This window comes from Prionailurus bengalensis, chromosome E4 (assembly GCF_016509475.1).
Source record: "Prionailurus bengalensis isolate Pbe53 chromosome E4, Fcat_Pben_1.1_paternal_pri, whole genome shotgun sequence".
NCBI lineage: Eukaryota > Metazoa > Chordata > Mammalia > Carnivora > Felidae > Prionailurus > Prionailurus bengalensis.
Genome location: NC_057360.1, coordinates 19886527 through 19912743, shown reverse-complemented (window position 1 = coordinate 19912743; position 26217 = coordinate 19886527). Strand labels below are relative to the sequence as shown.

The window sequence follows — 26217 nt, the reverse complement described above, 5'->3', positions numbered from 1 at the left end:
GTCAAACTCAAAAGCTTTCAGCGGGTGACTGATGCTTTTTGTTGGAAAAGCCAGCTCTGTCTGGAAATATTTAAATGAGGGGGAGAGGGAAGGAAGAGAAAGAGGAGAGTGGAAAGAACCTGCTGTGCAAGCCAAATAAAATGTACAAAATTTGGTCATGTCCATGGGCATGGGATGACAGAGAATTACTAAAAGACTCTGAGCAAGGGAGAGTCAAGTAATGATCAGGGTTAGAGCAGCAGTGTTAAGGCTAAAGTGGGTGACAGAGGTGTTGGATGCCAGGAGATGAGTTAAAGTCTTTCCTGTACTAGATGATACTGGCTACATGGTTGGAGGGGCTCAGTGCAAAATACGTGGGCCCTTCTTCGAAAGGCAGGAACACGAGGCCATTAAAGGTACTAAAATAGAAAACTTTCCTTTCATGAGCAGTCTTTCTCCCTATCTGCTATGATGTTTTTCATTTGCCATTTAGTGTCATGCTCCCTCAGGCACCGGGGCAAGTGCAGACCTTCACAGGTGCCAGGGGCCCCAGCCCATGACTCACTATGTAGGTGGCCCACTGGCTGCCAGGTTGCCTCTCCCCAGCCAACAAAGCCATGTACCATGCCCGGGCCCAGTGTAGGGAAGTTGAGCCAGGCTTCTTCCCTGTCTACAGCTGCCTCTGCAATTCACTAGGTATCTGGGTTGGGGGTGGCCAAGAGGCTCACTCCAACTGAGTTGTGGCCTTCAGCCGCCTGCCAGATACTGGTGAAGCTGACCAAACAGGGGAAGGATGCCCCTGCTTGGAGGTGCCATGGGGTGCCCAGCCCAACTCCTATCTTTTTATGCTTGTGTAAAGGCCCATGCCAGGGTCAGAGAGTGAAAGCTAGGGCTGGGTGAGGCGGATGCGGGGAGGCTGGTAGGAGTTCTGGGGGTGGGGAAGAGAATCCATCCCAGGGAAGCAACGGCAGGTGGTGACGGGCCTTGGCTCCCAGGTCCCAGTACGTGCTTCACTGTCCCAGGGGCCCCACTTACAGAACACAAATCCAAAGATGGATCAATAAGAATCTTAAGATGGTGACCACAGAACATTAAAGTCTATGCAAGGGGACTTTCTGAGTGCACTGCGCTTGTCTCATGCTCATGAGGCAGGTCCTGGTATTGGTTCAGGGGAAGGATAACAAGCACTGAAAACTCAAGTAAGTAGCAGTGGGGCTGGAAGATGGATGGATGCATCTGAGGAGAGGAGAAGATATGGTAACTGAATTTGGGAGGAAAGAAAATACTACGGTTGTGGGAACTGAAGAAATCTGTAGCACTACAAAGCTAGAAATTCGGGAGGAAGATAGTTTTGGGGGAAAACATAAGTGTTTGGGGGGCACACAGTATGGGGCAAGCTAAATTTAAATTACTACGGGACATCAGAACTGTTAGTAGAATACAGAGGACTGTTTAGAAAAATATTCTCCAAGAAAACAACATCACTATTTCCTGATTTGTTGATCATTAATTTCATTGCTATACAAAAAGTCATTAAAAGGTCCTTCTAATATGAACACCTCAGCATTATCCCATTAAACAGACCCACATATAAAACATCACAGAAAAATACAGAGGCAAAGGCAGACTACATACAAAATGAAAAAAATCAAGGAGTTTATTCAATAACCATGAACTTATGGAAGAGATTATAAAGTACACTATATAAGATATGAATAACCCTTAAGATGTAAAAGTTTGCAAAAATTAAAAAATATCTACATGTATATATATGATTGCCATCATTTTTTTTCTTTTAAAACCATATGTCACGCTTCATATTTCTATATCCTTAAGTAAAAATGTATGAAGCTATATAAGCTTCTTTATCGCAGGCAAAATTATGGTAGTTTGCATAAAAATGCAAATATGCAAAGTATCACTAATGAGCACCAAAAAAAAAAAAAAGCCACACACATGCACTTGAAGAAAATAAGCAGCCAAAATATAATGAAATGCATTTTGTTGTCTTTTTTCCTCCCCAAAATATATTTCACTCAACCCAATATACCCAAAATACTATCATTTCAACTTGTAATCAATATTAACAAGTATTCAGATACTGTCTATACTTTTTTTCTCAGGTTTTTTTAATAGCTTTATTGAAATATAATTCACACACCATCAAACTCACCACAGTGCAAAATTTAGTGGCTGTTGTATATTCAGAATGTTGTGTAACAGTCACCACAGTCTAATTCCAGAATACTACCATCACTCCCCAAAAACATCCCATACATATGAGTAGTCATTCTTGGCTCAACCCTTGGCAACCACTAATCTAGCTTCTGTCTCTATGGATTTACCTACGCTGGCCATTTCACCTAAGTAGAACCATATAATATGTGGCCTGTTGTGTCTGGGTTCATTCACTTAGCATGTTTCCAACGTTCTTCCATGTTGTAGCATGTATCAGGACTTCACTCCTTTTCATGGTTGAACAATACTGCTGTATTGTGAGACCCCATTTTGCATATCCATCCTTTTTCAGCTGATGGACATTTGGGTTGTGTCTACTTTTAGGTTGTTACAAATAATGTTGCTATGAACATTCACGTATAAAGTTTTGTATAAACACATTTTCAATTTTCTCGTATATATACCTGGAAGTAGAATTGCTAGGTCATGTGGTAACACTACGTTTAACCTTTTGAGAAACTATCAAACTGGTTACAAAGTGGCTCTACCATTTTACATTCCTTTCCACCATATAGTGTACTAATTTTTCCACATTCTTGTCAATGCTTATTATGTTCTCTCTTTTTGAATATAGTCATCCTAGTATGTATGAAGTGGTATTTCACTATGGTTTTGACTTGCATTTCCCCAATGACTAATGATGGTGAGCATCTTTTCATGTGAATTTTGGCCATTTGTATATCTTCTTTGGAGAAATGTCTATTAAAATCCTTCTGGAGTCTTTTAATAGCTACAACAGTCCTACAAAAAATTTTGTAGTGATATTATAATCAAATAATAACCTGGGAATAAAGTTATTTTCAAATGGAATTAGTAGATGCTTAATATAAAATAAACATTCAAAAATCCAGTGGAATGGTACTGGCATTGGTTCTAGAATTAATGGGCGTGACAGCAGGAAGGCACTCAAGGGTGTTACTGTTTACCAGCAATGCTTGTAGCCTGCAGAGTATAGGTATAGCCAAGAAGTACAAAAACACCTTTCGGTACAGCTAACACTAGCAAAATTGAGAAGTTGGCAAGGTTTCATTTCTATATCTCTAGCTTCCTAACTTCTGTGAAAGAGGAAAGCATCTAATACCAGTTATACTTAGCAGGTAATTACATGTACTTTAAGTGGGCATTAGCCCTTGTAGTATTCTATCCATAAGAACGAGCTGTGAGTTCATCTCATTCTCTCTCTCAAATGGCCCTCTTCTCCTGGGCAAGAGACACTGGAAACTCCTCTAGTTATCACTGCTGCAAATCTGTTTATGAATAACCATAGACAGAGGAGAGTCTCCATCATGCTTTGATTCTTTCAAGTTTAGAATCTTGGCCATATTCCCTGCCATTCTGGTTCCCTCTTCCTCTGGGTATTTGCTATCTCCTTTCTATCTCCCTTAAGGGATTGTATCTAACCTTATACCTTTTTTTTGTTTCTCTGCTTCAAATGTTATAGATTCTAGGGTATTTATTATTAAAAACTTTAAAATTTATACCCCTCCTGATTACAAAGTGATTTAAAGGTATAGTTAATATTTAACACCCTCAGGCTATAATTTTTCTTTTCTGACATTCTTATGTTTATTATATTATTTTTACCTGTGGTAGTACTATTTTGATAGACATAATATGAATATATTCATGTATTATATATTCGTGTATATATATATAAATATAAATATATTCTCTATTAAAAAGAGGTACCACTGCAGGGTGATCCTACTTTGGATTTTAACTCCACACAGATGGTCAGTAAAGGGAAGAAGAGAAGTTAGATACAGAATCTTTAAGTAGCAGAAGACAGAACTTTAAGTGCCCAGGAATGCAACTACAATGAGGAATACAAAAATTGAAATGGCACTGTACCATGGCTACTATGAATTAAAATGGATTATTTCACCCCTGAGACTGAGATTCTTAGGCTGGCCAGAGGTCACTATTTTGTATTTTGTACATTTATACTTGTCGTTCAAATGGACTGTGTCAAACACTTGGAAGGGCAACTAATATACAATGCAGCAATTTGTAAGCAATGGCAGGCCACTGAAAAAATATCACTTATTAGTTTCTTATGCCAGACCTAAAGGTACAAAAAAAAGAAATGATGTCCACAGAAAAGACATGAACTAAAATGGGTTCCTAATATGGGGTGCCTGGGTGGCTCAGTTGGTTGAGCATCTGACTCTTGATTTCAGCTCAGGTCATGATCCCAGGTTCATGGGATAGAGACTCGTGTTGGGCTCCATGCTGAGCATGGAGTCTGCTTAAGATTCTCTCTCTCTCTCCTTCCCTCCTTCCCTCTCTCTCCCCTCTGCCCCTCTCCCCAACTTGTGTTCTCTTTAAAATAAGAAAAAAAATCGGTTCCTAACATATTAACTAATCATTTAGACAAATAGTTCTCAACCCTGGGTACATCATCTGGGAGTTTAAAAAAAAATACAGAATACTTGGTTCTAGTTCAGAGATTTTGGTTTAACTGGTTTGAGGTGGAGCTCAGGCATTAGGTTTTGTTTGGGGAGGGGGGGGGTGGATGTTCCTTAGGTGATATTTAGGAATAGCCAGAGTTGAAAACCACTGGTTTTGACAATGAACACTATCTGATCTTTTTTTTTTTTCCCAATTTTTATGTATTTTTTTGGAGAGAGAGAGAGAGAGAACAGGGGTGGGGCAGAGAGAGAGAGGACACAGTATCTGAAGCAGGCTCCAGGCTCCGAGCTGTTAGCACAGAGCCCAGTGTGGGGCTCAAACCCATGAACTGCAAGATCATGACCTGAGCCAAAGTCGGACGCTTAACTGACTGAGCCACCCAGACACCCCTATCTGATCTTTATCAAGTGGGCATGAAGCTCTGTCTCTTTGTTTAACTTGGAAAAACAAAAATCTTATTAAGGATCTTATTGAGGATTCTATTCAAAACAGAGACCAATACCAACTGAGCCTGACATCTTGATACTTAAGAAAGGATGTAACATTTCTTTTTACACAAGAATTTAACTCCATCTACATTTATTATTCTAAAGCTTTACTTCTTTTAAAAAACTATGCCAAGTTTTCATCTTTTGGCAATCTTTTGTATCTACTCTATCTGATTGGGAATGCTCAGGTGTCACTGTCACAGGAACAAGAAAGGTTACAAAGGAACAGTCAGCTACTGCCTTAGTTCAACTATGCTTTCTGGTTGTCTTGGCATAAATTTTAGTGCCTGAATTCTTTCAGAGCCAAGCTCAAAGCTAATACAAACGAAGCAGCTGCGACTGCATTGTGTTACATTTACATGGAAGGCCAACTCAGACCATTGTGTTATGGAAATGAGAACACTAAGCCAAGCACCTGGCCCGGAACACAAGCCGCTTTCTTTTAGCCAAAGCTAAATGGATGGCATCGTCTAAGGAGAAGTGATATAAAAATCATAAATATCAATAGTCACTTTATAAATAGAACATTAAAGAAAGAAGCTGTTCCAAACACTCCGGCAATGGGAAACAAATATATACAATTACAAGGCGTGATCATTTTCCCTTTCTGAATTAAATTTAAGTACCTGGATAACTCATTAGTTTACTCGTTTCTTCCTAATTACCCCTGTAAATATTATTTGAATATAGTTTTAACAATGTGTAAACCATACAATGGATGTTTTATTTAAAGGAAAGCACAAATGTGACAAATGTAAAAAGTCTAGCAATATGATAAAGAAACAAATGAAAAATAGCATCTTTAAAAAGAGGCAAAAACGACTCAAATAACTAAAAGTGTTCCTGAAGAAGCTAATAGTCAAAACTCAGATCTGCAAAAACACTGTGAGCTTACACATATATATGACACGTAAAGGGCTCAAAGAAACATCCACAGAAACAAAACATTAAATAAAGGTTTCTATCTAGTTACACTTCCCAGTGTAAGTAGACAAAGAATACACGATATACATAAAATACCAAAAAGCCCCGAATTCCAAATATATATTAAAATCTCTTTTGGTTGAAGAAAAACATGTAACTCTTTTGCACAGGTACACGCATTTACTCCAAACGATCGCTTGGTGATTATTAAAAGGTTTAGTCATCCATTTGACTGAGATATCACGAGTAATACTAAGAGAGTAAATGTGAGACACTCCCTTGACTCTGGTCACTCAGTAAGTCATGAATGCCTTATCCATTAAACAATTATTTGTTGAGTGCTTACTGTGTGCAAGGTACTGTGTTAGGCACCGAGGTAGCTACAAAGATGAGAGGAGATATTTATTGTCTAATGAGGGACATGGACCTAGAAACAAACAACTACAGTTGGAATTAAGGTAAAGAAATATGGAATGAACAGAAGAAACAGGAAAAGTATCCTGCAGATCACTGCTTCTCCTTATGCCTATGATTAGATAAAAGTACAAATGCACTGAAAATTCCTAAACACCAAGACCTTGCCTTACCTATAGATTCAGTGGCCACCTAAGTTCCCTCTTATGTTTATTTTTACTTTTCAGCTTATTTCAACTTATTGACTCGTCTGTCTACCACGGGCATAAAGATGGCTTAGACTAAGTACGAATTACACATGAATAGACTGTTGTACTGGCTATCCATTCTAAGATTATAAAAATATACATTTTGGGGAATGGGAAAGATATACAAAGGTTTTGGGTTTCCCTAATTTGGGCTCATTGCAATCTTTACTCCCTGGCTCCTTTCTACCACATCCAGCAGCAGTCAGCAGGATACAAGTGACTCTTACCCCCTTGCTTCTCCTGATCTCTCAAAAGCTAACCACTACTCTACAGCTGATAGCCTGGGGTGGGTGCAGGGCTGGCCTTCTCTTGAATGGCAGGCAGTCCCTTACTTGTCGCCCTGAGTTATGATGCCGATAGCAAGGGGAAAAAGAGTCACTTGGGGAAGAGTCAAGAAATTTACCAATACTTCACAGTATTTACACAAAGGGAGCTGGGAAGAAAGCCCTTTTGGAGAGTCCATGGCTAGCTCCTTTCTGGTTTAGCTTTTGAGCCAAGATAAATATTTCAGAAAACAAATCTCTAACGCTTTAAAATGGCCAGCCAAATTTAGTTAAGTTTGACAAACAAACATTCCCAGTCTTGCCCCAACCTACCTCCCCATCCTCTCTCTTGCCATTTTGGCCTACATGCCTTTTGGTTCCTGCTCACTGAACCCTTATATCCCCTGCAAGCCTCAGTCACTTTATGAAGTGTGTCTTTCTAAACTGCTATTGCCTCTGCCTGGGATACTCTTCTTCCCGTCAATTATTTTCATTCAGCCTTTGAAACAGCTCAAATACTGGCTCCCCGGAAAAGCCTTTGCTCACACAATGCATTGTTAAAAATCTGTGTCACCACGCTTATCTACCTCCTTATGAATCTGGTCATTTTTCTGTCTCTTACTACTAGACTTTAAATTCTCTGGGAGTGGAAAATTGTGTTGTGTTCGTTTCTGTGTCCCTAGGACCTAGTGCCAAGAAAGTATCAATAATTGGTGAATCACTAATACTTTGCCCAAAGCAACCATTCGGGAAGTGTGTCACTGTCAATAATTTCCGTCAAGGCTTTTGCTAAAAACTACTTATCTGCCCTCAGTATTTGCTTGAAAATGGAGCTGGGAAGAGTAAGCCCTTTGGAGGGTCCACCTGATAAGTTGCGAACCTGCTGTTTACAGCACAGTAAAGACACATGAATCCTAGGATCACAAGTACTTGTGCTTAAATCTCACTTTTGCCCCTTCAGAAAGTTAACATGGATCACTTCCATGGAAACAATCATGCTAATAGCATGGGATACTGTATTAGTAACTTAGTTAAGTATCTCAAAGTTTGGTTCCTTCTTACTGCTTTCTCACATGCAGACTCCACTGTGATATTAATTACAAAAGCATTCTGTGTTGATCTGAAAGCTAGACACAATTCTAATTGGCACTACATTTAAGTCAGTCACATTAGCTATTGGTATTATACGGAAACTTAAAACATACTGTGAATTTTCAGGTATCTGAGTACCGCATTGCCTCTTTTAGACAGCATATTTTGGTTTCTTTTAAGAGAATATAAATTATTTATCCAGAGCCATCAGGGAATAAGGTATTTCACAAACCATATTTTTCTGGATAACAAGTTTTATAAGCAATAGATATTTTTAAGATTTAAAATATTCTCAATGGATATATATCACAATATTGCACAGTGACACTTTTAAAAAAAAAACCGGCATGACAAATATAATTTCACTTTTTCTTAATGATTCAGGATCATTATTATCAATGTCAATTACTTCACTATTCTCCATGTGTCCTGTAATTCAATGGTACTCCTGTAGTTCAATGGCAACACTGGGCTATTTGCCTTTATAATAAGTGGATTCAGGTTGTTTTTATGAGTCCTTGCTTTTCATTTCCTCTGCCTCCTCCCCCCAACTCACTTCATTTTTTCAAAAATTACAATCAACGTGTTCTGATGGTTATTTTTCAAATAACTGCCTAGGTAAGAACTTACGAATAGTTAAATTCTCCTAGAGAGCTAAGTGCATGGGCTTTGGAACTACAGTTTGCCAGTCAGAGGCTCCTTCTTTCCTTCAATATTTCTTAATCTGTGAGATGGCTGAGGTTGTCAGAAGAGTAACAGCTGAATAAATGGTCTGTAAAGGAGTGCTCACCATCATGTATGTGCATCATTGGTTTATTACTTTTACTCAAGAGTAATTAGTATTATTAAGGTAAACCTCAAATTAGCTATCAACTGTTTAAATACAAATGAAAATTATTGTTCTTAATTAATTCAAACTTAAAAAGCCCAGTCATGAACTTCAGATTCAATAGAAGTACTTGAATGTTATAGAAGGATATTTTTCTTCAGTTATTGACTTAAAAAAAAAATTAAGAATTAACCATTCTATTTTAGCAGGCTTGTATGAAAATTACAAATTCTAATTCAGTCCTTTTCACCAAACACTGTGTATGGATAGTCAGTTTCACTATATTTGATTTCTGTTTCATCAGGAAAACAAGAAGGGGAGGGAAGAGAAAAAAAAAAATGCCCTTTTCATTCATTAAAAGTACCCAAACATTTAAGTGGGAAGCTATGTCTATGGAAGAAAGAAATTTAGTAAAAGGAATGAAATCTGATATTTTATCATTCCGTCATAATATTGTTAGAATATTAATCCAATCTTGCTTGTGATCTTTAAAAATGAGAGAATCTGTAAACATTTGGAAGGTGTCACACAGTAACAGATATTCAAAAACTCTACAAGACACTGAGAGACAATAAAGGGAAATCTTGCTCTTCAGAGTTAATCCAAAATAAAACATTCATGTTGGTTGACTTATAAATGAATACCAGCTTATATATCTCAAAATATCATTTCAACCTACAGAGTTATCCCAACTTAAAAAAATAAAAAGTAGTGGAATATATAAATAAGGAATACAACATATTAACTTAGCTGAATTAAAAGAAAATCATCTTTTTTTCCCCCAATAGAAAAGTCTACTTCTACTTTATAGTGTTTTCCATTGTACCTACAATAATGACCAGCTTCATGGTAATTACTCTTTTCAAGTTTAAAAACAATAAGTTTTACTGAAATGATATAATTAGGCAGTATATTTCTTATTAAATAAGCAAAGAAAATGGATGGATTAAAATCTGGGTTACTCAGAGTTATATCAAGAAGGTACAAAACAGGACTGCAAGTGCTGGTCAGCTGACCTGATCGCTTCTAGCCTTCTGATCTCAGCATTCAATATTTAATACTGACTCTTAGTACTGCCTAGTCAGTTTAAGGAATATTTCTTCCAGGGTATTTCTTAAGCACTTAGATGGTCATCCAAAAGATGGCTTAAGCAAAGCACAGGCCAGGTCTCAGGAATAGAACTCACAATCGTCTAATTCTCCGATAATCTGCTCTGCAACTTTATGAGTCCCATCATTCACTGTTTATCCTCTAGCTCAAGGCAAACAAAACAAAACAAAACAAAACGAAAAACACCAAAAACCAAAAAACTCTTCCCATTTGTGAAAAAAAAAAAAAAAATCCTACCAGCATCTTTACAGAATGGTAACAGATTTTCACTAGTAACTTCATAAAAGGGCATCCTGCAAAGATTTGTACTCTGTAGGTCAGAGGAATTTGAATTTAATAATTATTCCCTAAAATGTAATAAACCTTCTACTCAAAGTGGTGGACATTAACCACAGTTAATCTACATAAGTTGATAACTGTGTCCTGTAACTTCAGTATTATAAAGAAATTCTTGAGCAAAATGTGTGGATTCCTTAGTAACTGTCTCTAAGAAGAAAGGAGAGAAAAGTAAAATATCTTTTAGAGAGGAGGAGCACTTACTGGTACTTTGAAGGGTGAGGTATTTACAGTGTCCATGGAGTTGGGTTTCTCTGATGTACTGGTCCCTGAGATACTCCGTCTGCGGGGGGACCTTTCTGCCGGCACCTCTGGAAAAGAAGAAAGAAATATCATTAAGAAACCGAAATTTAGGATCTTTGACTACAATGTAAAATTATTGGGGGTTTTCTCCCCCACAAAAAATCAGTTTCCTTTAAAGGCATATTACATTCTATCTCCACATGATTTCTCTGTTTCTCTCTGTGGTATTCAAACTATCAAGACACTAGGGAGACCTGGTCACAGTTAAGAATCCGCTTTAGCATGACAGATTATAATTTCATCTGTGCACACATAAAAAATATTTTCACATTTTCTGAGCTATGTTTAAGATCTATAAATTCACTTGATATTCGCATCTCACAGTGCATGAATATACTTCTCTATTTGTCAGCAACATAGGAGTTAACAGAATCCAAAGACAATTTTGGCATTCTTGTGAACAAAATATAGTCTTGTGTTGTACATGATTCGATGGTGTCTGCACAAAGGTCAAAGTTCAGTTGTGTGCAGATAAGATGATTCACCAGACTGCAACCAAAGGGCCATGAGGCGACTGAAAGCTGCTGCTAGGATAAAATAACATATATGCCTATGCAGATATAAAAATAGATCAGCTTCTCCTTGTGCTGGCAATATGACCTTACTAAGATCTTACTCTGTATTCCTAAATCTGTTCAAACTGACCTAACAAGCTTCGGATTTTGCAGATGATGTGATATTTTCTAATTTAATTACTGTACACTATATTAAGGTTACATTTAAACATTTTTTTCATAGAGTGATATAAATATATGCATATATATATGCACATACACACGCACACAGATGATAGATATACACATATTATACCTTTATCACAACTGCTTCCCATCTCCACGTCAACTGACAGACATATAGGAATCCAGCTTCTCAGATAACATTAGATAATCTCAACATGGACAAGGAAAAAAAACACATCCTAAAAAAAGTACTCTGTATTATCTTCCAGATCTTAAAAAATAAGGAGTAAATCGTGACTCCGGAGACTGACATTTTGATTCCTGCTGTTCTCCCTTTAAAAGATAGATGCAGTTTAAACTTCCATTTCTGGCCTCCTGGCCCCTGGGATCCGTGCTACTTCTACTTAAGAGAAAGCGTTTTTTCTCTCGCTCCCTCCCTGTGTCTTGCTCTTCCCCCTCCCTCCCTACAGCTTGCAGAGAGAGCAAGCGAGAAAGAAACACACAGGACTGCAGCTATTCAATCAATCGTTCCGACTGCACATCCTCATTAGTTACTTTCAGGCTATTAGCAGACGCCCAACCACTGCCTCCCCTCAGTTACAGAAAATTTCACTGTATTACACTAATCCGCAGCAAGAAAAAAACATTTGCTGAAATTTATATTCAGCTAGTGCCAAAAGGACACCATTTTACACAGACCTAGTAATGCACACAAATCAATCCCTCCTATGAAAATCCAATTGGAAGTGCTTACCCTATTACCATCTTTGCATGCTGGACACTGATTTTCTTTCCACAACTAAACATATCTTCTGTGTGACATCTTGACCAGTAAGACATAAGCCAAATTGCAACACTGCTAATGACAGAGGTTGCCAACATAGCGTCTTATATGCCTGCAGTACAAGAAAGTCCCATGCTATCACTGTTTTAAAATTATGAGCAATAACTGTTAAGTCTCTCAACTTCTCTCTAACCATCAGTGGTTAAATGAGCCTTAATGCACAAAGCCATTTTCAGAATTAGGCACACATGACTTCTAAAAAATGGCAGTACAATTAGCTAAAATTCACGGCAATGGCACAAAGCACCAAATTTAAACAAACCAGCTTTGCAAAGCACTCCAAACAACAAGACCTTCAGACTTTAGGAACGTGACTTTAAAGAATGATTATCCAAGTTAGGCATTTCTAATATATGGGGGGCAGGCTGGTGGGGAGAGGGTCTGGTGAAGACACAAGAAAATCTCATCTTTCCTCTGATAATAACCTATAATTAGAAGATACATGAGATTAAATATTACAGTATAATATATTTTAATCTCTGAATAATTGATGGAGAAACCAAACTTGGAGGAAAATAAGTTCCATTAGCAAGACTAAAATGATCCAGGAAACAGTTTTCCTTAATTTCTAATGTTCTGGATAAGGAAAAAAATGGAAACATTTCCTCATTTTCTTTCAAACATCTAACTATAGTTTTCAGGCATATGAACTCATTAAATAAATATATTTCAGTGCTTTTAACAATTTGAAATTATATTGGCTAAAATGAGCAACCACATGTTAAACTCTAACAAATACGTTACTTGTTGTACTTCTCTTCCTCTTTTAGATTCTCTTTCTGTACCTTGAGAAAAATCACAACTCTGGTGTAGCTTAGAGAATATTACTAGGTTCAAAAAGAGGAAATTAGGGGCGCCTGGGTGGCGCAGTCGGTTAAGCGTCCGACTTCAGCCAGGTCACGATCTCGCGGTCCGTGAGTTCGAGCCCCGCGTCGGGCTCTGGGCTGATGGCTCAGAGCCTGGAGCCTGTTTCCGATTCTGTGTCTCCCTCTCTCTCTGCCCCTCCCCCGTTCATGCTCTGTCTCTCTCTGTCCCAAAAATAAATAAAAACGTGGAGAAAAAAAAAAATTAAAAAAAAAAAAAGAGGAAATTAAATTTTTCTTGAAGTTTGAACAATTGGCATTGACGAGGGAAAAGACAGGAAGGAAATAAGCTGCATGAGCCAATGAGAAGAAGTCTACACTCCCTGACTTTCTCAGCCCCCACAACAAGGCAACTTATCTGCAGATGCAAAAAAAGGCCCTTGAACACCCAAGTTCTTTCGTTTTCAGAAGATTCGGAACTGTTTCAAAGTGGAGCGAAGGAACGTATACCCAAGCACCAGTGGCTGCTCAGAACCATGGTGGCAGCATCAGCAAGGGCCGAATTAACAACTCACTGGATTAGTCACAGGCAGGCCTGCATATTAAACTGGCCCAGCTACCTTGAACTTGAAATCTCCAAGCAGAAAGGAAAGCTGCTACTATCCCCCTAAAGCCACCTTTCTGCTGAGTTAGAAGGAAAATCTATACCAGTTCCAGTAGACCAAAATTAGACGGCTCTCTCCCCTGCCCCCACTCACGTTACAGACGCCTGCATTATTTTCACCTGCTATAAGAATTAGTGTTCCTTTCATAGTCATAATATTTAATTACAGTTATTTTAAAATATGCTCACTCTCTAAGACTGAGTCAGAGACTTATAATATTGTTTCAGTTAAGGTCTGAAACCATTGTATTCACTTTCTCATCCTCTAAAGATATTTTCCACCTGCAGATTGAAAGGCACAAAAAGTTATAAAATAGAAAAGCCTGGTTAAGTTTTAAATTTATCTCTTCATTTCCTTTGCCACTGGGTATGAACCAAGATGAAGTGACAACTTAAAATGATGACAGACAACCTCCAGCGTAGCTCCGCAGGGAACATTATTGAACAAAGCGAACGACTGGGTGCTCTCCCAACTATCTGTGTGATTCTGTGTAAGCCATTTCATCTTTTCTGCTGGATGATTATAGGGGCAAAGGCACTTTTGGTGAAGGATGTGCTTGTTCAACAGACAGAAGTCAACGTCTGCCTTTAGAACCTAATAGTTGTACTGTTCATGACTTTAATTCACTTATCGAGAAGAAATGTCAGAAAGCATTTCAAGGAAGACAAAAAAGCAGGACAGTGTAAAGGAGATGACGAGGTGTAGTAATTTCACTATAGTAATTACAGTGAATGGGTGGGGCTGCATTGAGAAGATGAGGTGAGGAAGTTGGCCTTGTAGGTTGATTAGGGAAGAACACTGCGGGCAGGGGGGAGCCAATACAAAGCTCCTGGAGTAAAGTGCAGCGTGGAGGCCAGCGCGTAAGGGACCAGTAAGTAGCAGGAGAAAGCCTGAGACTATGGAGGTGTGCTCAGACCATGTAGACTCTGTAGGCCTATATGTGCAGACTTTAGGTTTTTACTGTGAAATGAAAAACCACCTGGTCAAACACATTTCACCAAAAGGTATAATAAAGCACAGAGAAACCCTATGGAGAGATACATTTACTGGCACTTTCTTAGGTATTTTCTTTTCAGGAGTTTGAATAATGAGTGTGATTGAAACAATTCTGGAATATTGTATGTTTGGAAAGAGAGTAAAGGGAAATGTTTATCATATTAACTGAGGGTTAGGTTCCAAAAGCCCCTGAAAATATCCTAAATGAGAAAGGTATCTGTTGTATCTGTTATCATTATGGACAAATATCTATAAGCATCAAGTACATTTACTTTTTTTTTTTTTAATTTTTAATGTTTATTTATTTTTGTGAGAGACAGAGCATGAGCAGGGAAGAGCAGAGTGAGGGGGAGACAGACTCTGAAGCAGGCTCCAGGCTCTGAGCTGTCAGAACAGAGCTCAACACGGGGCTTGAACTCACAAACTGTGAGATCATGACCTGAGCCCAAGTCGGACGTTCACTGACTGAGCCACCCAAGCGCTCCTACATTTACCTTTTTTTTCAGTCATATTTAACCAAAGTTTGTTTGCCATCATGTCATACATGCACGCACTTAACATAAATACCAGGGCTCAGGTGTCATGAATTCTCATACTGTGTGTCACTCTTAGAATAAGTTACCATCGTTAAGAAATGGTTCAAAATAATTTCTTTGAAGAGAAAAAGATGTACTATAAAAGTTATTTAGGCACTTCTTTTGTGACTACTTTGTCTAAGGCAGAAGTATTTTTATGATAATTTTAGCTAATATTGAGTGTTTTGTGCGAAGTGCTGGGTCTGGTATCGATCTGCCTTAATCTTTGGGCCCCTGAGGTGGTAATAATTATTATTCTCTTGGATGAGTGTGGGGCCAAATTTAAAAGAAGAAAATAATAGTTACCAATGTGAAAGTAATTTCAGAAAATTCACCATGAAAAATAACCAAAATGTAGAAAGATACTTCTAAAGTTTTAATTTGTTGGACAATGATGTAAGGAACCAAAATACCCTTCTCACAGCAAAAGTCTCTAGTTATGACAGATCAGAAAAACATTACATGTTCACAGATGCAGTCGGTGTGGCATATATCGTGTACCTGAATACTTCAGATGAAGGGCTACCCGGGTCAATTCTAGTAATTTTGTGCACAGAATTATCAAACATGAATGAACAGGGAGGCTCTGTCCATTATAATTATTCACAGGCCCCTTTAATATTTTGGGTATTATATTTAGGAAACAAGTTTTATTTATTTAAAGTTATTTTTTTTTAATTTTTTTTTTCAACGTTTATTTATTTTTGGGACAGAGAGAGACAGAGCATGAACGGGGGAGGGGCAGAGAGAGGGAGACACAGAATCGGAAACAGGCTCCAGGCTCTGAGCCATCAGCCCAGAGCCCGACGCGGGGCTCGAACCCACGGACCGCGAGATTGTGACCTGGCTGAAGTCGGACGCTTAACCGACTGCGCCACCCAGGCGCCCCAAGTTTTATTTATTTAAAAATAAATATTTTATTTGTTATATTTAGGAAACAATATTATTCTAGTCTAGAAAGGGGAACTTTTTAGTTCACTTCAAAAACCTTTTTAAGGGGCGCCTGGGTGGCGCAGTCGGTTAAGTGTCCGACTTCAGCCAGGTCACGATATCGCGGTCCGTGAGTTCGAGCCCCGCGTCGGGCTCTGGGCTGATGGCTCAGAGCCTGGAGCCTGTTTCCGATTCTGTGTCTCCCTCTCTCTCTGCCCCTCCCCCGTTCATGCTCTGTCTCTCTCTGTCCCCAAAATAAATAAACGTTGAAAAAAAAAATTAAAAAAAAAAAAAAAAAAAACCTTTTTAAAAATCAGTAACATTTCAATCAAGCCTGACAGAAAGTTACACACCAAACTGTGTTTGTGTACGCATTCACGTCACTGAAGTTTCAGGGTGCTGCTGCGAATGAGCCCACTCCACTATCGTCTATTTGCCCTGATATTGTGTAAATGATGACAATAAATAAGATAGGATACGTCAGTGGCTCAAGTTATTAATGAATAAGATAAGCAAAGAACTTCTCTCTTCATGCTGTGAATTCTAAATTAGAACTCCTTTCCCACAGGAGCAGAAGGGAAAAAGAGGAAGGAAAGAAGACTATTAGACAATGGGTCTGTACGTATTCGGTCAAGAAGGACCTCAAAACAAATGGCAAAAGGTGAAAGAGGAAAGGCTTCAGGAGAATGAGATTTTGTGTTTCGCTGGAAGACTCCTAAAGGCAATGGGACCTTAAAGATTCAGTTGGAGAACAATGTCGTAAAGGAAAAGTGACAAGAACAAAGAGAAGAAAATTACATATTGCGTTTATATAGTTGCTAACACCGTAGCACCTGGGCGTTTATAGACTTCATCCACCTGCTTTTCAGTAGGACATTTTCTGCTGTATCCCAGTTTTACAGCTTTAAAGCCTATGTACAGGACAGCCACTACCATTCAGCTGCTCTGAAATACAAATCCCCAGAGCCACTTTAATTTATCCAATTTGTATCACTTAGACTGCAGGACTTCACTCAAACAAGCCGACCTTTCAAGTTTGCATGCCCTTGACACTGACTTCAATCCAAACCAATTGGTGCTAAGTACACAAACGTGGTGAATTCTCAGGAAGTAAAGCCATTCAGTCTCCCCACCTTTTCTTTACTTCAACAAATTTATTCTCTATTATTATTATTGTTATTTTAAAAATTCCTTCTTATTAATATAATACGAGAATATATTGATTTCTCTCTGGTCAAGGAGTTTGGACACCGACAAGTACTTCATTTCTTCAACTTCGGACTTCACATGATGATAGTGGATGGGATAGCAGAGAATAGCTTTAGTGCAAACAGCAGTCTCAACCAAAACAGCTCATGGATGTCTCCATGGTAGCTTAAGATTCAAACACAAAGCAGATCTCTGGTTCTTAGTGATAACCACCAAGGATCTTAATAATAATGATAAAAACATAACGAGCATACCTGCAACACCAAACTATCATTTATTATTCCTTATTACATGCCACGTGTGTTATAGGAGTTATCTCTTCCATCATTACCACAATTCTCTGGAACTATCGCCTCCATTTACAGATAAGAAAACAAGAAAAGATTCTATTACTCTGTCCATGTTTGCACAGCTGGTAAAGGGTAGAATCAGGATTGGAACTCACACAGTCTGGATCTAGAGTCTGTACTTTTAATTACTATGCATGGTACCCTATTCTCCTTGTGTTTTGTATAATATGCTGTAATGGAGAAGAAATAAGATAAATAATCATGGAGACCCCAATTTTCCTACTTCTTCCTAAAAATAACTCAAAGGGCTTTAACAACATACACACAATTCTTCATATATTAAAGAGAGGTAAGTCACTTAGCATTGTATTATTGTGGTGAGCACTGAGTAATGTACAGAATCACTGAAACTATAATGACACTGTCTGTTAATTATATTTCAATAAAAAAAATAATGCGTTATCACATTGCATTCCACTTAACCAGTGATTTGCCAGCCTGGCTGTGAATTCAAATCAGCTGTAGAGCTTTTATTTTATTATTATTATTATTTTTAATGTTTATTTATTTTGAGAGAGAGAGAGCACGCAAGACAGTGTGAGTGGGTGAAGGGCAGAAAGAGAGAGAATCCTAAGCAGTCTCCACCCTGTCAGCACAGAGCCTGATACGGGGCTTGATCTCAAGAACCGTGAGATCATGACCTGAGCTGAAATCAAGAGTCAGACGCTTAACTGTCTGAGCCACCCAGGTGCCCCAGCTGTAGATCTTTTTTTAAAAAAAAATTTTTTTTTCAACGTTTATTTATTTTTGGGACAGAGAGAGACAGAGCATGAACGGGGGAGGGGCAGAGAGAGAGGGAGACACAGAATCGGAAACAGGCTCCAGGCTCTGAGCCATCAGCCCAGAGCCTGATGCGGGGCTCGAACTCTCGGACCGTGAGATCGTGACCTGGCTGAAGTCGGACGCTTAACCGACTGCGCCACCCAGGCGCCCCTGTAGATCTTTTAATCAAAACACAGATGCCCTTTATCCAAGGGATACAGGTGTGCTGTTTCGAAGGGACACATGCACCCCCATGTTTACAGCAGCACTATCAACAATAGCCAAAGTATGGAAACAGCCCAAATGTCCATCAATGGATGAATGGATAAAGAAGATGTGGTATATATATACAACGGAGTATTATTCGGCAATTAAAAACAATGAGATCTTGCCATTTGCAACTATGTGGATGGAACTGGAGGGTGTTATGCCAAGTGAAATTAGTCAGAGAAAGATAAAAATCATATGACTTCACTCATATGAGGACTTTAAGAGACAAAACAGATGAACATAAGGGAAGGGAAACAAAAATAATATAAAAACAGGGAGGGGGACAAAACAGAAGAGACTCATAAATATGAGAACAAACTGAGGGTTACTGGAGCAGGTGTGGGAGGGGGGATGGGCCTAATGGGTAAGGAGCACTAAGGAATCTATTCCTGAAATCACTGTTGCACTATATGCTAACTAATTTGGATGTAAATTTTAAAAAATTAAAAATAAAATAATAAATAAATAAATAAATAAATAAATAAATAAATAAATAAATAAAAAAAAAAACACAGATGCCCAGCTCAGACCCACTGAATTACAACCTTTGGGGAAGGGGAGAGTACAGCCTAGGCATAAATATTACAAGAAGTTTCCTAGGTAAATCTGATATGCATTTCTTTTTTAAAATTGAAGTATTATAGGGGCGCCTGGGTGCCTCAGTCAGTTAAGTGTCTGACTTCGGCTCAGGTCATGATCTCACCACCGTTCATGGGTTCGAGCCCCACGTCAGGCTCTGTGCTGACAGCTTGCTTAGAGCCTGGATCCTGCTTTGGATTCTGTGTCTCCTCTCTCTGCCCCTCCCCTGCTCACACTCTCTCTCTCTCTCTCTCTCTCTCTCTCTCAAAACTAAATAACTGTAAAAAAATTTTTTTTTAACTGAGGGATTATAACGGACATACAGATTGATACTGGTTTCAGATGTACAACCTAATAATTTGATATTTGTATATATTGTGAATGATCACAATAACTCTAACATTTGTCACCACACATATAGAAATTAAAATAAAAAAAAAAAGAATTAAATCATTCTCTTAGAGGGGTAAGTTAGTGTAAAAAAGCCCACCAAAGAAAATGCTCAATCCTGGAACACTGTTGCTAATAAGAATATTCTAGTCAAGAAACAGGTGAGGAAATGGGGTAAAGAGGGAGAAAGGGGTCTTGCTTAATGGAATGGTGAAAAATGTGAACAAATCAGGAAACAACCTATAAAAACATCTAATACTGATTGCTTGAATTAAAAAGTGATAAAAAGTCCTCCAAAAAATAACCTGACCTTAGTGAGAGGGATGAATACATAGAGCACAGAGGATTTTTAGGGCAGTGAAAAAACTCTGCGTGGTACTGTAATGATGGATACCTGTCATTATACAGTTGTCCAAACCCAAAGAATATACAATATCAAAAATGAACCCTAATGTAAATTATAGACCTTGGATGATTATGATGTGTTAATGCAGATTCATCAACTATAACCAATGTTACTATTCTGGTGGGGGATACTGGTAATGGGAGAGGTTGTGCATGAGGGGGAAGGGGGCTGCACAGTCCCTGTACCTTCCTCTTAATTTTGCTATGAACCTAAAACTGCTCTTAAAAAAATGAAGTGTTAAAAAAACAAGACCAAACCCTGTCCCTCTAAAGTACACCTAAGTGGAGAATAAGTACTCAGGCCAATTCTATGAGACAAAAATAGATAAATAGCATGAAGATCTTAGGTTTTACAAATAATAATCTTTAAGAAAACATTGTTCAGCATAAAATGATGTTTTTGAGCATTTCGATCGAGTTATTTGTAAAACTTAATCTCACAACTTCATTTTGGTGAATAATATTTTATGTTCAACTCTGGAGGACACTGTCTTCTAACTTACAGAGATGTAGGAACTGTAAACTTTTTCTATAACTGACTTAATATGTTCTCACTATTAGTATTTTTCATAAATAATTGTGGGTAAATCTTTGATTTATTCATACCATGATTTCAGTATTCACCTTTAAAAACCTAAAAAGATTTGGTCCTTGATTATGCCAGGGACTTTTAAGACTAGTTTGGGTTTTGTTTCAAAAACAGGCATTAATAGAAAGTACTGAAGTACTGAAAACACAAATATTTGGCCTCTAATACACAGATGAGAACTTATTCATGTACTAAGGGCCAAATATGCATATAGCACTGTACAAAAAAAAATGTTTACATTGGATATCAATTCTTAGTGAAGGTATCAGAAGACGGAGAAGCCTATGATGTTGATTTGTACCCCCATCTGCCACCAACGTTGTCAAATCTCTTTTCAAAATGTCTGTTGGCTTCATTTTGTCCATTTTATTTCCACTACCATCTATCACCCTGGTCTTGGACTTTTTATCTTCTCATGCAGATCATGGCAGGACTCTCCTAACTGATCTGACTCCTGTCTTTTTCTGCTGAAAGCTATCCTGCTCGCCATTACCAGATTAGTTTCCCTAAAACATTACTTTCTTGATGTAATTGCCTTCCTAGAGATCTTAAGATAGGTTGAAAAAAACCACCTGGCATCACCTTTCACAGTCCCTCTTTTCTGCCAGCACCTTCCAACAAATTGCCTTAGACAGATGATCTTTGATCTCAAACTGGTCATATTCATTCCCTATGTCTGATTTTGCTAATGGTTTTCACCTATCTGCCAAATCTTAGGTGACCTTCAATACCATTGTCAGTTCAACTACTTTCACAAAACCAGTTCTAATTATTGACATTTCTTGGATTTCCAATTAATACATTTGTAGAAGTTCATATTACTTGATCATATGTTCTTTAGTTTCAGGTACCAAACTACATTCCTGCCCAATACAGTATTCTGCAAGTGATGTCTTGAACGAGGTTTAAATAATTTAAGATTTGAGTAATAGTGATCTTGCCTCAATTTTTAAACAAAACAAATTTTAGTAAATAGAATTCTCTCAATTTTAAATATGCAATGTTCTCATAAACCATTTACACTAAATTTTGCTTGTCTGCAAGGAGTACTAAAACAAAATAAAAGATAATAATTAGTAACAAATAAATTTGAACAACTAAAAAATAGTTCAGTATAGTCTGACAACCTTTTTTTTCTCCTTTAATAAACATATCGGGTGATATAGAATTGCCCTTTTATGTATGTTAAAGTGGTAAAATATTATTTCATATACAAAGTCATATGGTTCAACTTAATATGTAGTAAAATTATTAATCAGTTTTCTAGTTATTTTAATTCACATATGGAATTAAAGTGAACCATATAGTCAAGTTTAAGAGTCACTGTCTTTTTATGTACAGTATATTAATTTGAATCTTCAGCTATAATTGAGATCTTGATAAATAAACTACATGAGAGCTTAGGCTTAAAAGTTTTGAGATGTTTCCTAGGAATCATTCTTTTTGAAAATTCACATATCTTCAGGTTTCCTTAAGAAGCACATTTAAACATAATAAGGTTTAAATCTTGATTTCTTCTTATTCATTTCCATTTTCTTTAGATATCTGTTCAGCTTGATTTTCTTAAATTTTTTATTTGTACATCTCCATCAGGAAAATTTTGAAAGAACTTTTTTTTTTCTTTCTCTAAGGAAATCCTCTAAATAAAGGATGTAAGAGTTAAACACAAAGGGAACCTTGACCACCTGTGGGACTCAATAGGGATTCAACTGCCACGTTTAAGGTTTAGCAGGGCTCCTAGGATTTTTAGTTTCTTCTTCAATTTAGATACCAGAATATCAATTAATTCATTTATGATGAAAAACTGAATTGTCACTGATTGAAAATATTAATGTAAGTGTAATCCAGCAATTACTCTTTTTTGGAAGTCAAGCTACGTAAGAAATCAAACCACAATTGGTGATAATTTTAAGATACTGATTCAATTTCTTTCATGGTTATAAGTTGCAAGCCTACTTATATTTTCTGTTTCTTCTAGAGTCAATTTTAAAAAATTGCATCTTTCTTTAAATGCCTAATTTCTCTAAATTTTCAAATATCATAAAGTTGTTCATGATAGATTCCTTCCTATTTTTCAAGTCTCTGATTTTCTGTAATAGTGTTTCATTTTTCATTTCTTAAGTTTATTTAATGGGGGGGGAGAGGGAGAGGGAGAGGGAGAGGGAGAGGGGGAGGGGGAGGGAGAGGGAGAGGGAGGGAGGGGGAGAGAGAGAGAGAGAGAGAGAGAGAGAGAGAGAGAGAGAGAGAATATCCCAAGTAGGCTCCACACTGCCAGCACTGAGCCCGACATGGGGCTCAAACGCATGAACCGTGAAATCATGACCTCAGCCAAAAATCAAGAGTCAGACATTTAACCAACAAGTCACCTATGCACCCCTCTTTTTAAATTTGTAACATTGTTTCTTTGTGCTTTCTCTTTGTCTTGATCAAATCTTGACAGTTTTATGTATTTTCATTGAACTTTTTAATAAAACAACTCTTGGCTTTATTGATTCTATGATGTTTATTTCTGTCTTCCATTTCATTATCATTTGCTATTATTTTCATCATTTCTCTCCCTAAACTTTCTTTAGAGATATATTTTATATATATATATTATATATATTATATATTATATAATATATAATATATATAATATATATATATAATTTCTAACTTGTTGACACAAATGGTTAATTAGCTCATTAGTTTTCAGCCTTTCTCAATATAAAAAGTTAAGTCTGTAAATTTCACTTAATAATTATTTCACAGTATCCTACAGGTTTTGATATGTACCATTTTCAGGATGTTCACTTCTAACCATTTTACAATTTTCATTATTATTTCTTCATTGACAAAAGAGTCATAGAAAAGTAACTTTAAAAGTTCCCAAAGCAAAGATTTTTAAAGTAAATTTTTGTTACTAATTTCTATCTTAGTTCAACCAGGATCAAGAGAATGCATTCTGTGTGATATAAAGACTTTGAAATTTGTTGAGATTTATTTATGGTCCAGTCTATGGACAGTTTTCATGAAGATTCCATATGTGTATGATAAGACTATATAATTGTTGGATTCAGGATTTTATATATGTCTACTAACTTAAGTTTATTTTTATTTTTTTTTAATGTTTATTTATTTTTGAGACAAACACAGCATGAGCAGGGAAGGGGCAGTGAGAGAGGGAGACACAGAATGTGAAGCAGGCTCCAGGCTCTGAGCTGTCAGCACAGAGCCCGACGCGGGGCTCGAACTCACGAACTGTGAGATCGTGACCTGAGCCGAAGTCGGACGCTTAACCGACTGATCCACCCAGGTGCCCCAAGTTTATTATGTTTTTGATGTCTTCTATAGCTTTACTAATTTTTATAGATAAGACTGTAGATTAATCTCCTTATATTTCTGTCAAATTTTGCCTTATAAATTGAGACTGTTATTGGGTGCATGTAAGATTGTTATATCTTTCTAATAATTTCTATATTTTATCATTATGTAGTAACCTCCTTTATTCCTAATAATGGTTTTGACATAAAGTTCGATTTCATCTCATTTTCATGGCTATGCTAGCTTTCTTTTATTTGCCAAAGATATCTTCCCAAACCTTTTACTTTTAATCTTCCTGGATCTTTATGTCTTTCTCATTCACAACACTAAAAAAGATACCGAGTCTGGCAATTAACATTGTGTTTTCTGATATAGTTGGATTTTATTTTTACCATCTGTGTTTTTTGTTTTAAATGTTTAGTTATTTGTTTTGGAGGACAGAGAGAGAGAAAGAGAGAAAGAGAGAGAGAGGGTGGGAGGGAGGGAGAGGGAGAGAGAGAGAGGGAGAGGGAGAGGGAGAGGGAGAGGGAGAGGGAGAGGGAGAGGGAGAGGGAGAGGGAGAGGGAGAGGGAGAGAGATGGAGGGAGGAGGAGAGGGAAAAAGAAAGAGAATCCCAAGCAAGCTCTGCATTGTCAGTGCTGAGCCCGACATGGGGCTTGAATCCATGAGATTCATGGATTCCATGAGATCATGACCTGAGCTGAAATCAAGAATCAGATGCTTAACTGACTGACCCACCCAGGCACCCCACCATCTTACTGTGTTTTCTTTTCACCTTTTTTTTTAATGCTTTTTTTCTGATTTTTGGTCTGTTCAGACCAAGGTTTAAAAATCCTTGGTCAAGGATTAAAAATTCATTTTCTTTTCTACTGCTTTTGAAATCATGCACTTTATTTCCATTTTTTAAATAGCTGTCCTTAACATTTCAACACATGTACTTAAAGCCTAATGCCAATCTTGATTTCTATCCTTTTCTTGAATAATTCAATGATCTTAAAAAACTTCAGTTCCAATTACCCCCTTTCTATCTGACATATTTTTGTTGTCCACTATTTTAGTTTTACCTTATCAGAACTGTAGTTATAAATTCTCATGGGATTTTTATCTTCTTCTCTCCCTGACTAATCCAGTCTAAGATAAAAACGATTTGTCAGTTTTTGCCAATGAGCAAATTTTTCTCTTATTTTCAGTCATCAAGGGACCCAGTCCTGTAGGGAACAATGGTATGAGGATTTCTAATCTTTTTTTTTTAAGTCTTATTTATTTAAGCTTAAAATAAATAAGCTTAAAAGTCTTATTTATTTAAGCAATCTCCATACCCAGTGTGGGGCTTGAACTCACAACTCTGAGATCAAGAGTTGCATACTCCTCAGACTGAGCCAGCCAGGAGTCCTGAGGCTTTCAGTTCTAATTCCTCACTTCATTTGGACCCTAGGCCCATCTCCTATCTTGTGGCTCTTAACTCTTAACATTCTGGGATTCTAAGACTGGCAAATGCCCCCAGGACAATTTACCACTTGTATTTTTAGTTTTCTTTTTTCTCTTCCAAGGGATTTCCTTTCTTTCCTAAGAATAGAGTTCAACCATTTAGCTAAAAAACATCTGTTTCATTAATGTGACATTTCTAGTTGTTTCTGTATTATTTTTCAAGGTGTCTGCCATTTTGCTAGAATTGAATATACTTTCTCCTTGATGTTAGGTGTAATCTTAATTATAAGTTACCAACATGAAATAGTTAACCATAGTCAGTAGAATCACTTAGAAACATGAAAATGTTTACGTTTTGTCAAAAATATTCTTCTTTTATAGAATTATTCTATAATTAGAATAATTGTTGAAAATGTTTACGTTTTGTCAAAATGATATTCTTCTTTTATAGAATTATTCTATAATTAATTCTTTTATATAATTATTCTATTAACTTCACTTAATGAAAAAAAATCACTTAAATTCAGTTTAGAACATGCAAAGTAGTACAGAATATTTGAGTATTTTGCTTCTTATTCTAGAATTTGGAAAACACAATTACAACCTACTGAATAATAATTGCAAATGCTACCAATATACCTTAAATGGTACTTGCAGATATGAGAATAGAGAGCAGTGGAGAAAAGGAGGGAAAAGGATAGTTCTGACAGAATGAGTTGGCTAATTGTGAAAATGGCTGAATCTCAAATTTTTGGGTATCTGAATAGCATTCATTCACTCATTCATTCAAAACAAGTATTTAC

The 26217-nt window shown here is 37.2% G+C and overlaps 1 protein-coding gene across 9 annotated transcripts in view; it reads right to left on the bottom strand.

The window, feature by feature from the left end:
* Nucleotides 1-26217, bottom strand: part of RASAL2 (RAS protein activator like 2) — a 362955-nt gene that overhangs the window by 82279 nt on the left and 254459 nt on the right. For 8 of the 9 annotated variants that reach the window (XM_043567728.1, XM_043567732.1, XM_043567733.1 and 5 more), the window contains one exon: nucleotides 10538-10644. In XM_043567728.1, the coding sequence (XP_043423663.1) occupies nucleotides 10538-10644 (107 nt within the window). Of the gene's footprint in view, nucleotides 1-10537; nucleotides 10645-11446; nucleotides 11642-26217 lie in introns of those variants that run through there. The other variant, XM_043567736.1, reaches the window with a different exon arrangement.